We start from the raw sequence: 16138 nt of genomic DNA, 5'->3' as shown, positions 1-16138 counted from the left end.
TCATTTTTCCTACATCCTTTATGTTTCATTTTTCCTACATTCACTAGTCCAAGATATGGAAAAGAATATTCCTGCCCTAAGAAGCTTGCAATCCAGACAGACAGACTACTTTGCGGGCCAGATTTTAAAATTCAGATCAAACCATCGTTGTTAATTCCTATTCCACAGTCCAAAGAAATAAAGAAAAAAAAATACAATGAAGAAACTTTCCCATCTCATCACTGAGTTTTTTTCTTTAAACAAATTTCAGCCTTCATTTTCAAGTTTTCAAAATCAGGCCTTACATTCACAAACCCAATATTAAGCATTACACCTGTGCAAGCACATAGGAGAAGTGTGATTGCCAATTTCGGGAAGGGAGGCAAATACTGCTTATCTGCTACCTCAGTGAAATAAAAAATTCTGGTGACATTTTTCACGCAAGAAGTATAACTGAAAAGTATTTCTTCATGCAATTTGTTTTATCTATCAATTAGAAAAATAGCAGTAACATTCTGAAATTCGTTTAAAGTATCTTAAAAAGAAAATGAATGACTCCACAACTGCACTGCCCACTGCACCTGTTTACAAAACCAAGTGTCCTAAATCTCCAGCTTTGCACTCTCTCCCAGAGCACACCACAATACCTAACACTTGAAAGAAAACAATATCAGGTTGACCACAGACAGAATCTCAAGTGACATCAGCAGGACCTGAGGATGCCAACATTGTATGTCAGCTCCTAACTATGGAGATAGTAAGCCTTCCTAAATATATACTGTGTCTCTGTGTGAACTCTACCGCGCACATATACACTTTAAAGCAAACATGGTATTATAATTTAATTGGAGTGGTTACATTTTTTTAGTATCTAGAGCAGTGACATACAAAAATAAAGAAAGAATCTAGACCAGTAGTAAGTCTCTGTAGAATAGAAAGTCTGGTTTTCTTATTAAAATAAAATGTGGCAAGTTTTCTTCCCATGCTTAAAACATGGTAAGTATTACTATGTCCAAGTAGTAAGTTGGGTTAGTTCTAGCACAAAAAAAAAAAAAAAAAAAAAAAGCAGATCCATGAAGCTGATGTATTCATATGAACAGTGAGGTTAAAAATGAGCACGTTAAATTGTACAAAAATAGTAACTCTGAGCAAAACATACAGAATCCCTAAGTAGATGCTAAGGAAGGCCTTTGAAGCAGTTAATATAACTAAGTCTGAAACCAATAGGCTTATGCCTATTGAAGGACAAGGGTAATTGAAGGAAACAGTGATGAAGCAGGGAAGGAGACAGAAATAACCTCAACTGGGAAAAGATGATTCCATTAAAGTGGTCTTTATCCAACAACACATTCCTTGTGCTTTTATTTAAGACTGTCATATATCTTTCTCAAAAGACTTTCCAACTAATGAGTCCAAATCTACACTGGGAATTAAGGCTTCTAGCCACATATTATGTTAACCCACATACACACATCGCTTCTGTCAGTGCTCCGCTCCTCTTGTTCCTCTCACCTGTATGTATTCTCAAGTGGACCTTTAAGTGATGTGATGTTCTGAAAGTTTTTCCACAATATGGGCAGTCTTTCATGGCAGTACCAAGGCTCCTGTCTCTCAGTAAAGCTGGCTGTTGGACTCCTACAGATCTCCCAGCTTCTTCTCCAATGTCTGCAACACAGAAATGTTCTCACATCACTTCAGCACATGTCAGAAGTTGTTCTCACTAAAACTGCTAACAAAACACAAAGTTAAACATGTCAATACTACACCTGTCTATTTCATTCTTTAAATCTGACAGAATGCTGACAATTCATGTATTTTCTTGTTATTCTCTTAAATTATTTCATCTTTCCTATCATCATTTTAAGCAGCATATGGTACCTTTATATTGAACCAAATTATACAAGAAAAGAAACAGCTGTGTCAGCAGCTGGTTTGATTTCTTCTTTTGCTTAGTTCCTATTAATTTTTCCCCAAAAGTTTTAAATTGTTGTTTTGTTGAATCTATTTAGTTTATAAGTATTGTAAAAATGTGCATGTTTTTAGAGGGAAAAAGGTTGCATCAGCATGTAAAAACCTCCCATAAAAATGGAATTGCAGTGATGAGTCCAACAGAAGTGGCAATGCCTATACACAAAGCTAACCAACTTTCTTCTGCAACACTTCAACATTAGAGTAATGACGCCTGACCTAGTGAGTGACCTAATATCATGGGAAAGCCAATGGAAAAATTGGTCAGATGAGGGGGGATTCCTATGCCCTCTCACTCACAGCTACTGAGTTTTCTCCTTCGATCTTCATGGCTGCAGTTACTCTTCGCTTTGTAATACAATGGGTGAGACTCCAGGACATCTTTTCTCTCTCCTGATATAAAGAAACAGTCATTCTCAGCCACCCTGAAGAAGCTGCTATTATTCAAGCAGACTATGGACAAAATAACTTGCAAAAGACTGATATAAATATTACAAAACATTGAGCATTTTTAAAAAGTCATTACTTGAACCACAGAAGACTCAGCTTTCACCTTGTACTTACAGGGTCATGTAACATCACATACAGGTATCAATTCACATTATCACCAAAGAGTATCATGGCACATGTTGGACTTCTGAAATAGATTTACGATACTGGCACACCACAGAGATACAATACACATGGACACATTACCATACCTGTGTGCAAAAGCTGAGTTATGAGGTCTGTACTGAGGTGGGGAGTAGGTAGTTAAAATCTGCATGCAAAGTCTCGACTATTTCAACCATAAACTACTGACTGAAAATGCTCTGTCTCTACCCATTTGATATGTAACTAAAGCTGTCAGGAAACAGTGCAGTTTACACAGTGTTGTCTTTTAAATGGAAGTGATGGAACATAAGAAAAACTTAAACATTTGGCTCTAATAAAAACTGCTCACAGAAGAGCAGAGACCCAAATACCACATTGCTGGAAAAGGTAAAACTAACAAGAATTTCATTATTTATTATAAAATGGTCACTCTAAACAATTTCACTTAAAGCTGAAAGAAGGGGGTGACCAAAAAAAAAAAAAGAAAAGAAAGTATAAATGCTTGTCTTAATCACGTATGTCATCAAGCTATTGTTAATAATCAACAGGCAAAATCTGATTCTTGAAAATGACATTCTTGTTTAATACTTTCTGATTGCTCTTAGACTGCAGAGTTATAGCACACTATTTCGGTTACAAGGCTAGTAACTGTCATTTTGAATTATTCACATGTATGTAAAGAAACATAATGCAGAGTTTATTTTGTCTTTCAGAATCCAGAAAAGCGTACATAGGTGCTAGTCTATAATTCCAACTTTCCTAAAGAGTTTAGATTTTCCACTTTTTTTCTCCTCAATAGTTGTATATAACCACATCCTAAACTGCTTCAGGAGAAAAAGAATTCCTGAGTGCAAAAAGCATTTCTGAAGTGCAAAATATGGAATGTTGATGATAAATGGTGGGATTTTATTTTCATTTTCAATAAATACTGTATGAGCATTATAGATAAATATATAGATAAAGCTAACAAGCCACTCAGGAGGAATTTACCGAATGAGTCTACTAGTTATGTTTTGCTAAATGTCACTCTAAATGATGGCCTGTTATCCATTTGCCTTTTATCTTTCTATCTAGAATATGTGTGGCCCAATAAAAAAGAATAAATTTGTAAGATAAACAGCTCGCTTTGCAGATTTAAGAGTCTAATTTTCACTTTACACAAAATTGAATTTTTTTAAGGCAGCGAGACGATGGAGTTTACTCTAGCACTAATCCCTCTGAAAAAGCAAACTGAAAACAACAATGAAGCAAAGAAAGATGTGGGTGGTCTGAAGAGTTTTCTTTTAGATTTAAATAGACATACAGTAGATAGTTCCAAAGGCTTTGCTCCAACAGGGGCCTTACCTTGAAGAATTTTTCTTCCCACAGTGAAAGCATTCCTAAGACTTTAAAGCTGGGCTGAGGGGTTTTCTTTTGAATTCCTCAGCCTACAAAGCCCACCGAAGCACTGGAGGCCATCACTACCTGAATGAACAGCTTTACATCTAAGTCCTTTTATTTCCAACAATGAAAAGATATGTTCAAGGATGCCGTCTGTCCCCATCAAATGCTACCCCAACTTCTTACTACGGCCCCGTTTTGGCAAATTGTACCTATTTGTCAAGGCACTTAAGTTTAAAATATGCTTAACTTTAAAATGCATTTACATCTCACTGCTGTCAAGTTTTTTATACTGACTCTCTTAAAACAACATATGGAAAGTGAAGGGGGAAAAAAATGTGAAACAGAAAAAGGATAAGTGATTAGCAAGGAAAGAGTTATGAGGCAAACTGGTGATTATAGGTTAAGCCAAAAACAATATATGGGCAGAATGAAAAATCTTCCACTTTACCAATAGTCATTTCTGCTGCAGCTCGGATGTGCCCCTTTCTCCTGCTTTGTTACCCTCTTCCTAAGCACAAACTCTCAGTTATGTTAAAGCATGCAGAACTGTGGTAATGTTTTACAGGCCAGCAGAACTAGGATTAGCCCCACCAAATCCATCTAATATATGATTTACTTGGGATTTGAGCTATGGTTTTCAGGCTGCTCAATTCTGAGGATAAAAGATCAGGAAGGAAAGAGAACAGTTACTTATCTTGCAGTCATTGTGGTTCACTGAGTTATGTGGTCTACATGATGTGCACTCGATGCACATGAGATTAGGCTTCTTTTTTTACTACCTACTTCCATTATAGGCAGGTCTATGTCCTGAATGTCTTCCTGCCCATCCCTACCTTTCCTGATTCAAGTGCAGGAAATAACAGAACAGGGTATGAAATATTGTGTGGAGTTACAGGCTAGATGTGCAGCTTCCAAGCCTTGTATCTGAACTTAATTTCACCGAGCTTTTCTTTCACTTTGCTCAAAGCAAAAGCCACGTGTAGAACTGCAAAAAGCAACATTCAGTTCTGAATGAGAAACCTGTCTTTGTGTCAGAGCAAGGAAAAGGCCACACCTGTGAGACCTGCCACACACAGCTGATGGACAGGCAGATACACCTCCTCAGCACGGCACGCAGCCATGAAGCAGCTTCTAGGGGAGATGTGCTGGGACACCTCTTGTGTACCATGCCTTGGGTGACCATAAAGTCCCGATTCGTTCTGCAGCCACTTGTGTGGCCAGCTGTAAGTGCTCACCTCAAGCTGCTCTCAGTTTGCTGTGGAACCTGTCTCTGGCACGACGGGGATTCATCGGGGCAGCCTTGAACTGTGCCATGGTGAAAAGGGACAGGGGAGAGTCTCATGGCCAGAGGCTCACACAGAGGCAGGTAGTTCACACCACCCCTAGCATAGCCATCCACCCACCTGCACTCTGTGCCTTGAACAAATAGCAAAAAACATCTAGGCCTGGCTGAATGCTCTTCACAGCTTACAGGTGGTGACAATCCCCTATGAAGGACTCAGATGCAACAGCCATTGGCTTTGCCTTCAAGAGCTACCGTTCTGTGGCTGTCACTTAGTGACTGCCGTGGGACGAGTGCAAGGAAAGAAACTTCACTTTAATATCCATATCAGAAGGTCGTAATTAGCTACATAATCAAAGAGCTGATTTGGCCAAAACGTGAACGAGTCTATTTACCACACAGACTGAAATGAAAATTGAGCAAGCCATAAGATCAGTACTTGCAGGACTAGCTGCAGGACTAGCCCTTCATCAGACAGAAGCTCCCCTCTCTGGAGAGGAAGGACAAAAAGCCAGCACTGGAGAGGAGCTGCACAGGGCTGCAGGCTGTGTCCACATCCCCTGCAGTACAGGAGATTTCCTCAGAGCCAGATAACACCAGGAAGCAGTTTTGAGCCAGGAACACTTTTACAGTAGCAGGTTAAAAGAAAATAAGTGAGAAGTACACTGATGAATCCTCTTTTTACAGCAAGTATCTTACTAGAAATCAGAAATGATCAACTCAGAAATGAGCTACTGTCACACCTATCAGTGGCCTCAGCACAAGGATACGGACCCCACTGGGGCACAATGCCAACTTCAGTGGATATTTCTAGAAAAGAGAATACATACATAGGTAGATGACAAGTCTGTGTACTTAGAGCAGAGTCAGTCATATGAATATTTTTTGTTTTTGAAATTTCTGTATGTTTTCTGTAAGACTGGCCTACCTTTGTGGGAGGAGTTTATAAACTTGATTAGAAAAGGACTGATTGTTTTGTAAAAAGAACCATGTTTTCCGTTGGTTAGGTAATAGCACTGACTTCTGTCATATGAACAGCAAATATTCAAAGGAGCATCTACATACATGTCCCATAAATTTTACAAGAGCATTTATTTGTTGCGTGTATGTGAAAGCACAGGGATTCACAAAGAGGTACTTTCATGTTCAAAGGAGCTAAATTGCAGTCCTCACACAGACTAAATTATCAGTGAAGTCAGTTGGAATTTTTCAACACAAGGATTGCCAAATTAGCCAAAAACAGGCAATCACATGGAAAAGGTAATCAACTCACAAAATAGGTAATCACACTTACAAATGTGTTTGCTCTTGCACATTTTTCAGTCATTATTAAAGCACCCTTTGAAAGGGTGGCCAAAAGCCTTTAAAGATGCACATAATCCCACGTTTCTGTATATTTCAGAAATTCAAAATATTTGCAGTTCTTTTAAGCTGCCTTCAAAACTTAATGAAACATGGTGCAACATGAAGTGGCAATGACCATGGTTATTTAAAAAAAAAAAAATTAAATGTATAAACCACCCTGATAATCCCACCTTGTGTACAACTACTTACTTTAGCAGGAAAAATTTTATTCTGAATCGAATGTCAAGAAGAGAATTAGAAGATATGCAATATTTTAATCCTGTCACTGCTGTAATCTTTATGCAAGTATGCCTAGACTCTGACCACCCTGTTCCCTGGGAAGAAGTAAAGGATACAAAAGTTTCTGGGAAAACATGCTTTACCTTTCTTGCCAATTCCTTAGAGAAAATGCGAATAAGATTGAAAATAGTGGAAAATAGGGTTATAATTAATCATATTTTTTTCAGTTACCTGAAGTAGCTTCGATAGTATGCTTAGATGTGAGACTATAATCTGCCCCAGTGCTTACAAATCTGAAATTAGAATCCTGTTAGCAGATGTTACTACACTTCTTGCTAGTGAAGTTCATGGCTTAAAATAAAAGTCTAATATTACTGAATATTACAGTTATATTTTAGGCCTCCGGAAAGAGTTACTAATGTCTTAGGTCAGGAACAACTTGCTGTCTCTATTGTTTCATCAAGGATTTAGGTTTTATAATGACCATATATGGGAATCTTAAACTGTGGAACATTAATATAGATTGGCAGAGAATTTGTTTAAACAGAGAGCTATTTTAGACGAGAATTGGAAAGGAGGCCTACTAGTGAGAAAACAGCATTCACATTGTTTGTATTATTAGAAATAAAGATTATACCAAAGGTTCCACTGGTAAATAAAGAGATACCGCTTCTGACATCAGACTTCCCACTCAGCCCTCTGAACCGCGCAAGCAAACAAAATTCACAGACTGCCCCGCCTGTGCTACCAATGCGTGCTTTAGCAGAATTAAATTTAAAGTACAAGCTAAATTAAACTGAAGTAAAATGCCCACATCAATTTACACCAGGAAAGACTTGCCACATCTAGAAGTGAGCACACAGCAGTTATAGCCAATACCACCAACTACAAGGGAACTCCCTAGGAGTTATTTCAAGCTCAAGAGAAGAGGAGCCAAAATATTTTCAGCAATTTCTTAGTAACTGGCATGCTGGCAGCTTGGGACAGCGCATACACCTTAAGCCCATACTTTTGACACAGAGGATGACTGGTGGTTTTCACATGCCATGGGTTACACAACGCTACAGCATGTATGCAAATTTTGGTTATATTGCAATGCTTTTTAGTGTGGTACACATTCTGAGAAATATGCAAGAGTCTGTATATACAGCATAAAGAGACACAACAGACACTTAACCAAAATTAAGCTGTTTATCACAAAATGTTTCTTATCCTCTTTTCTTTTTAATCAAATTCCCTACAGAGTTTTTGCTTTAGAGTTCCTAGTAGTCTTACTTTGCAAATTGTTCTAAATCTTTAAAACCTTTTAAGATAATCAAAGTTCAAACACAGTTTCTGAATACATCTTTTTAGCTGTCTGATTTGTTTGAAGAATCCTGTGACCAAAAGACAAAATCAGATATAGTACTTAAAAAAAACAGGGTTAATTCCTTGCCATTAACTTACAATGGCTCTGTTTGGACTGAGAATTCATATTATAAACAAAGATTTTTTTGAATAGACTATTTTTTTCCAAGGGACCTTTTTTACTCTTTCTTAAAAAAAAAAAAAAAAAAGTTAAGTATCTTACAATTTCTTTCATTTAACAGTTGGCAGAAGGAAACTCCCAGATGAACACTGGCCTGTGTCTTTCTCTTTAACCAGCTGAGTGATCCAAGCTTTTAATAAAGCTGTTCCAATTATTGTAAAAGTCATCTAGTACCTTATAGCCACAAATATTGACAGTTTATTGCACAACGCATTCATGACATTTGAAGGTCACATCATACATAATACATACACTTTTATAAAAGTGTCTGGAACAAAGAGATACATGATCAGCAATTACATCTTACCATTTTAGGGTATGATTTTATACTTATTTAAAATGAAATACTGTGTAAAATTCAAATTGTTAATAAAAAACAAAATAGTTCATTTGCTGTACTGTTTTATTAATGAGTGATACTTAGTTCAGTTGTACAAAATCAACAGAATGTAGTCCATGCCCCGAGAAGATTACAGTTAAATATCATTACCCTGTAAACCATCACACATTCTCTTAGCTCATCATAAGAAGAAAGTAAGCTTGAGACTTTGATCTTGCACCTGTATACCTCTCCAGGCCTACAGAACTCAATGATGCTTCAACACTTAGATTCAAATCAATACCTTAGCATGTTATTGAAATACTCATTCCACTAAAATTGAATCAAAATGAGACTGAAGAGAGTACAGAAGAAATTTTTGGAATGTAGGCACATGAAGGCATATTGAACATCTTCAGATTGTTTCCAATGCTCATGACTTTTAGGGCTATTCTGAAGTGCATGTCCCAGCGATATAATTAAAAAATGCAATTTATGCAATCAGACCAAAGTAAAGTCCTTCACTGAGGTAAACAAACATCAGGAATACACAGAGATCACCACTAGAGATCACCTGTAAAGTCCAGCTAATAAGAGCTGAGTTTGCAGCAAATGACTACGTTGTTCCCACTAATACCATCTTTGCTACTTTCTTCCAAGATCCTGGAATATTTTTTTCCTAAATCCTTTGTGTGCAAGACTCTTGAACCACACAACCCCTTCACTGGCTTTCCAGTTCAGTTATTCCAGTACCATGGCTTTGACATCCTACTTCTTTAGTTTGACTGTATAGATCAAAGATGTACTTCTTCATTTATGGAACAATGGATCTGTTTGCTATCTTGAATGTAACATTAGTTACTCACAGCGATGAGCTTCTGTTTGCTCTTATTTCCTGCAGAAGTGCACATCTGAGCTGCCAGGACACCTTATTGTACTTCTCTGTACAGAACATATTTATTTACAAGTAAAGCACTCTTTGGATCACCTGCTGTGGGCTTAAATATGTACCTATGGATCTTTCCTTGGTGTATTGCCAATGTTCCTTCTCATCTATCCTCAAAATTTACAGTGGTGCTCACTTGCACTTCTGACAGTAACGCAAGCTCCCAAACCTTCTATGTTCCCCAATGAAGTTCCCCAAAACCTATGTTCCCCAAACCTTCTACCTTCCCCAATGTTCATGCCAACAACAGTCTGCCTTTTACATGTAAGCCTGTCTGTCTCACTAGTTTTCCTACCCAAACCCCGACTCACCCAAGTTAGCTTTGATCCTGGCCTTAGATTTGAAATGGGCACTTGGTTACTGACCAGATAGGACAAGGTCTTTCTACACTTCATACAGATTGTTTACTACTTTTGGAGGAAATTCCAATAGGGAATCTCAGCAGAGAAGCTATCCAACTGGACCATCTTTTGGATTTGTATGTGTTATTTGTAGGCGGGTGTTCAGGTACCAGATGGCCTTAAAGCCCATATTACTCAGGTTATAGCAGCTTCTACAGGCTGTCTGCATCATATTCCCATCTCTGAGATTTGCAGAGTGGCTACATGGAGCTTGATAAACACTTTTACCTACCATTGCTCTCCTGATGCCAAGGCTAGATCAGATATCCAATTTGGGAGAGTTGCCTTACAGTCCCTCTTTAATTAAGTACTCCTGATCTCCCACTCCTGGGATGGATTGCTACTGCTGATTAAGCTCCAGAAGTAAGGATCTGTGGAGGCAATTTCATGAGGGAGAAAATGAAGTTGCTAGCTAATCAACTAAAATAACCATTAACTGGACTTCTGTGAATGAATATATTGCCGCCTTCTTGCTTCCATACTTAGCCTGTTTCTTCCACATTTCAGCATCTTTACATACTTATAAACCAAACAGGTAAGGTGTACTTCATTACAACCTCTATCTTATTCCTACTACACTTGTGGGACAACAGAACCATTTGGTACAGGCCACACTAAGAAGAAAATCCAAGACCGTCAGTAAATTGTAGAGAAGATGGTGAATCTGGGTGGAAGAGAGCAGTACAGAATTCATTTTCTGTAACTTGTCCAATGTGCCCAAAAATATAGAGTCTGTGAGACTCTAAAAAGCAGAAATTAACAACCAGCTCCACACAGTTTTCAAAATTCATTAAATATCTTTTAAAATCTTTTGAGTAACTGTATGGAAATATTTAATAACTATACAGGCCAAGTTTCACCTTGAGTTGCTGGGCTTACACAATAAAAAAAATAAATAAATTTTCAAGTCAGAACCACAGACTTGGCCACATTATAAGCAGGTCTTGGGGCCTCAGGTCTTATTACAGAAGTTTTTTCACTCTATGGATTAAGAAACACCCTTTTCATAATTATTATCTTATCATAGGTTGGTAAAATCAGGATAGAAGTGCTGGTAGCACATTATCAGCTTTTATAAAAACTTCTTCTAATAAAGATGTAAATTACTGAAAATGTCACAGGATCATCTTTCTGTAGACCCCAGTAAGAAAGAAACCAACACTAGAATCAGTCTCATAAAAACAACTGTACAGGTTAAAGTAGGTAAATTGCTAATTTTCCCTCAACAAAAAGAAAGAGAAGTAAAGTCTGTCATTCCTTTTACAGATTACTGATTACAGACGTGCTGACAAAGTCTCCAAAAAGTGGATAATGTCACAGTGTGTGATACAACACTTGGACAGATTGTGACAGTACAGACTTTATTTTCTTAAATTTTACTTTTCAGTGCTGCCTCCAAACTAAATGACTGCTTTGAGCTAATACAAATACCTCTGTAAATAATTTTTCTCCCATTTAACTTTTTTGGTACATGCCACTTAAGTATAATTTCCAACTTCTTTCTGCATTAAAAAAAAAAAAAAGTCATATTTGAAGAAATACTTATAAGCAATCCTGAACTGCTGAGACTATTTTACTAGCAACCTCTTTCTAAAAATAAAATATGTTAATTACATGAGTTTTGCTATAATGGAAAAATATTGATTAAATTCATTACTTCTAGTGCTGAGAAGGGATCCTTTAACTGCTTAGTATTTTTTTTTTCCTCACTGGTTTCACAGTGGATTGCAGACATAGTGGGACCAAGATGTCTTATAACATGATATCATATGAATGCGCTCATTAATTATTTTATACTAATGATGCATCTCAAAAGGTACATTAGTAGGTCAACCTGTACCCGTGTTTTGTAAAATAGCCTTAGAGTACGCTAATATTAACATGCTATTTGTAGGCTATAAAAGTAAGAAATAGTGCATATGGAGCTAATATATCAATAATCCAATCTCCATTTTCTACTATGAAAATATACAATTTTTCATCTGAACTATCTGGGTAAAGAAAGAGGAAAAAATACCGTATTTTGAACGCTCCTCTGATTTAGCTGAGCTTGTGGCAATAACTGGTTTAGGCATAGGCTTCAGTATGCTGGAATGATCTTGAAACTAATTTTGCATGTGTTGAAGTTGGACTGTGGCCATGCACGTCAGTATGCTGGAACAGAGTTATCTAAATCCTGAGCCTTATTTTACATGTGGTGGTGTTGGACTGTGGCCCTGCCATCTTTTAGTTCTCCATCTGTAGATATCAAAGCCAGGGTGTGCCCGGCCACTCGCTACTGCTCACTGCTTTCCTTCCACAGGCCTCTTCTGAGCTCCGTGCTCGGCAGCTATGGCCTTGCAAATACCCTCCACACCGGTGGGACTGGGAGCTCTTCAAAGCCCTGGCAGGTCTCATGAACCTTCATCTGAAGTCTCTTTTCTGCCATGGCTGGCCTTTCGCACCCATTACACTTCTCATATCACTGTAATCCTAGCTAGTTATATACTGCATCAGGGATGAGAAATAACTTCTCAGACAGATGGTCCCTCAGATTCAGTGAGTTAATTCCTCTTTCAATACTAGGTAAACAGCCCCTTAATTTTTAAGCAATCTATTGAGATCACAGCTCACAGACTTACAGAAGGTCTCAGAGTTTTCCTGACATTACATTTTCCCTACAACCACTGTGATTTAAGTCCAGACAAAAAGCTAGAAGCTGTTTTCCTCTGGGGAAGGGGATGAGAAAAGAAAATATCAGGTGTTTGGAAGCAACATTCCTTCAAAAATACAAGAAACACTGGCTTTACATAAAGCTGGAGTACCAACACAAAGGCAGTAATGCGTAGTACTGAGAAAAACAAAAGCAGTTGTACAAAGTACTTATCACCCTAAGGTGAACTAGTGACATGGTGGGACATACAGTCTGACTGTAACATGGTACAGTTTTTGAATGCCTCCTTCCACTAGTTCACTGTTCTTCCACATTAGTTCACCAGCAAATATATATTTTAGCCCATCAGGACTATCTATAAAATCAGGAAATAATCCAGACTAACTTATTTGCAAATACATTTCTCTACCTGAAATTAATAACATTTTGTCTATATGAAGCCTACCAAACTGAAGAAACAACTTTACAGTACGGTCAAAATTGCACATTTGAATGCAGATCTAGCTTTTTTTTTTTTTTTTCCTGTGACTAGTCAGACACAACTTAGTTTATTAGCTGCCTCGGAGACAGACAGACTTTAGGAGAAGAAGGGTTGTTCCATTCCTTTGCTTATTAGCAATTCACTTTTTCAAATTCTATTTCTGCAAACTCCAATGCCAAAAGAAATTCAAAAACCAGGTAGTCTGCATGCACAGAAGCACCTTTTGTTTAATAAATAATTCAGCCATGTATTTCTTTTTAATTTAAAAAGGGTCTGACTGAATAGTCAACAGAGTGAACTAAAGTTGGCAAAATATGGTGTTGAAAAATTTAAAAGTGTATTCAAGGCCATATTCATTTGCTTCACTTCTACACTGGAGAGGCAGACTGCTGCAGTTCTACCTTTTTTATATTTTCTTTTGCTTTCTTTTCTTTTTTTTTCCTTTTTTTTTTTTTAAATATACACATACAACCATGCAACGCTCCTTTGATTTTGAAACCTTACTTGTCCTAGAATTAGTCTCTCTCTCTCTTTCTGTTAAAAGCACAACAGCAACTTCTCCTTTACATCATGAACATCACCAGAAATTCAGCCAAAATGTTCTCACGAGCTCATCTGCCATGCCTGTAAGGGTCAGGCATATCTACTGAACATCTTGAAAAACAAAAATACAGGAAAACATTCTGGAAATATTCTGACCATCATGTGGATGTTAGTTCCATATATTAATAAGTGTATGGTAAGGTACAGGAAACACATCCAGCTGAAAAAATCTGCAGATAATGATAAAATGAAATCGACTGAACACATAACACGCTATTGCAAATGCATACAGATAGCTGCAATCAGTTGAGTCTATTTGGTACCGCCTGATCCTCTTGAAGACAGAAGTATATACAACTATCGTAAGTATGAATTCACACACTTGGTTTTATAAGACAAAACTCCTAGTAATAAAGGATAAGAAGGAACAAAATAAATAGAGTCAATTTGTCTACCTAGTCTTCAGCACCAGAATGTTCAAATGATTTTCTTGAATCTTAGGGCAGTTAGCAAGGAAAATGTGAGGCTGTGGTGAAATCTCCTTTTTCAGATTCCTGGAGATCTACCCATTCCCCCCGTACAACCCAAAGCAGCAGCAGGTACATAAAGTCTTCTTAACAAAGCCCAATCTTTTAGTCTCCACTCTGCTGAGTGGTTGAACGCTTTACTGCAAATGGCTTTACTGCATTTTGCATCCTTTCTGATCAACGTCCTTTGCATCACTGACCGCTCTTGTAACCATCATGAAATATCCACCAACATGAAATTACCAGTTGGATTTTCATGACGTCAAATGCTGACAGAAAGAAATCCTATCTCAGAAAGGTCAGATCTGCAGGAAAGATCTTTACAGGGCAAGAGAGTAGGGGAAACCTACCCCTTACAAAGGAGCACTGATTTTAAAGAAAAGGACTCCAAAACATCCCATCTTTCAGAATGGACATACTTATTTGCAATGCACCTGTTAGAGACAGAGGATTACACATAGGTCACGTTTGAAAGAGACAGGAGTTTCACAAGTACTTCTTGAAAAATTCCATAGGGTATGGAGGAAGAGCAGCTTTTCACCGTTTTTTCACTATTGTGAACAGAAGTAAAATTACCTGTAGTATATAAGACAAAAACATTAAACAGACTAGATAAACACTCTGGACAGACAGGAAAATGGATAGTTTTAAATGAAACTTTTAACACCTTAGTCTGCTGTGACAAAACTACCCATGAAATACATGCCCCAAAAAATCCCTGAATCTGACAAAGTACAAACAAAAGCATCAGGACAACTATAGAAATGTAGACAAAAACTCCTACCCTGCAATTCAGAGGGGCTTAAGATTTTAATTTTGGCCAATTACTAGCTTAAATTAAGACACTATGTAATAAATACCATCTCAATCAACAGACTCATTTTAACTCTGAGAATGCAGACTACTGCATTTTTGGAGACACACGTTTCCATGACTTTTCAGGACGGTACTAGTGGGAGCCACTCCAATAGCCTGGCAAGCCCATGCAGAATTTGGTACATAAAAAACTGGCTTGCAACTGATTACATTTGAAAGCTGTCTACCGTGGGATTGACCAACGTAACAAAGTAATGTATGGGGTTGAGAAAAGGTGAATGGCAGAACAAAATGGTCAAATGAAACTGAAATAATGTCAACAATTGTACTACTACTGGTCCTTTACTGGCTACAGACAAGTGATATCTTGCTACAGATATGTGTCCAGTCATGGGAGTCACAGGTATTTGTCTCAAAAAAGGGATCTTATTGACTACTGGGCAATGGAGCTTTCTGATAGATGCTGAAACATTTTAAGAAAGGGTGATCAACTAAAACCTGTTGCAGCTAAAGTCTGTAACTCTATACTGCTATCATAGGAGTTTTATCATAAAACTGCAGCCAAAGGACATTAATCAGGACAGTAGCATTGTGTATTTAAAATAAACAATGATAGAAGGATTCAACTTAGGAAAGGCAGCTCTGGTACCAGACAGGACAATGGTGAGTATTGGAGACCAGCGGAAATGGCATTCCAGAAAAGAATCGCTTGACAGACCATTAGCTACTGTGCTGCCGCAGCAAGTGCTGTTCAGTTTTCTTGTTGTTGTTGTTTTGTTTTGTTTTTTAAGTATGAGAATAAACACACAGTCTCTATGATGGCAATTTCCATTCATAGTTTGACAGCTAAATGCTGCAATGTTACTCAAATCTCCTGCCTCTTACATTTCAATTTTTATTTATGGAAAAACAGCATGGAAATATATTTTGTTATCTATTTGAAAAGACACATATGTAATCCACCTATGATGATTGCAATTTTTGGAATTAAAACTGATCCAAAACAGCAACATTTTAATCACAGCTATTACAATAGACGAAACCAAACAGTGATTCTCCATACATTTATCTTTATCCTGGTAATGACTTCTGGAAAGACTTCTGGATGAGAATGCTTTACACTATTAAGTCTTA

The 16138-nt window shown here is 37.5% G+C and overlaps 1 protein-coding gene across 9 annotated transcripts in view; it reads right to left on the bottom strand.

Moving 5' to 3' along the window:
- ZNF536 (zinc finger protein 536) overlaps positions 1 to 16138 on the bottom strand; it is a 341577-nt gene that overhangs the window by 131216 nt on the left and 194223 nt on the right. For 8 of the 9 annotated variants that reach the window (XM_040571232.1, XM_040571230.1, XM_040571233.1 and 5 more), the window contains one exon: positions 1492 to 1644. The exons of the other annotated variant lie outside the window; for it this stretch is intronic. In XM_040571232.1, coding sequence (XP_040427166.1) covers positions 1492 to 1644 — 153 coding nt within the window. The remainder of the gene's footprint in view (positions 1 to 1491; positions 1645 to 16138) is intronic. 9 annotated transcript variants of the gene reach the window in all.

The sequence above is a fragment of the Cygnus olor genome, chromosome 12 (genome assembly GCF_009769625.2).
Source record: "Cygnus olor isolate bCygOlo1 chromosome 12, bCygOlo1.pri.v2, whole genome shotgun sequence".
Taxonomy (NCBI): Eukaryota; Metazoa; Chordata; class Aves; order Anseriformes; family Anatidae; genus Cygnus; species Cygnus olor.
The sequence above is the reverse complement of the archived record's forward strand: the minus strand, read 5'-3'. Positions and strand labels throughout refer to the sequence as shown.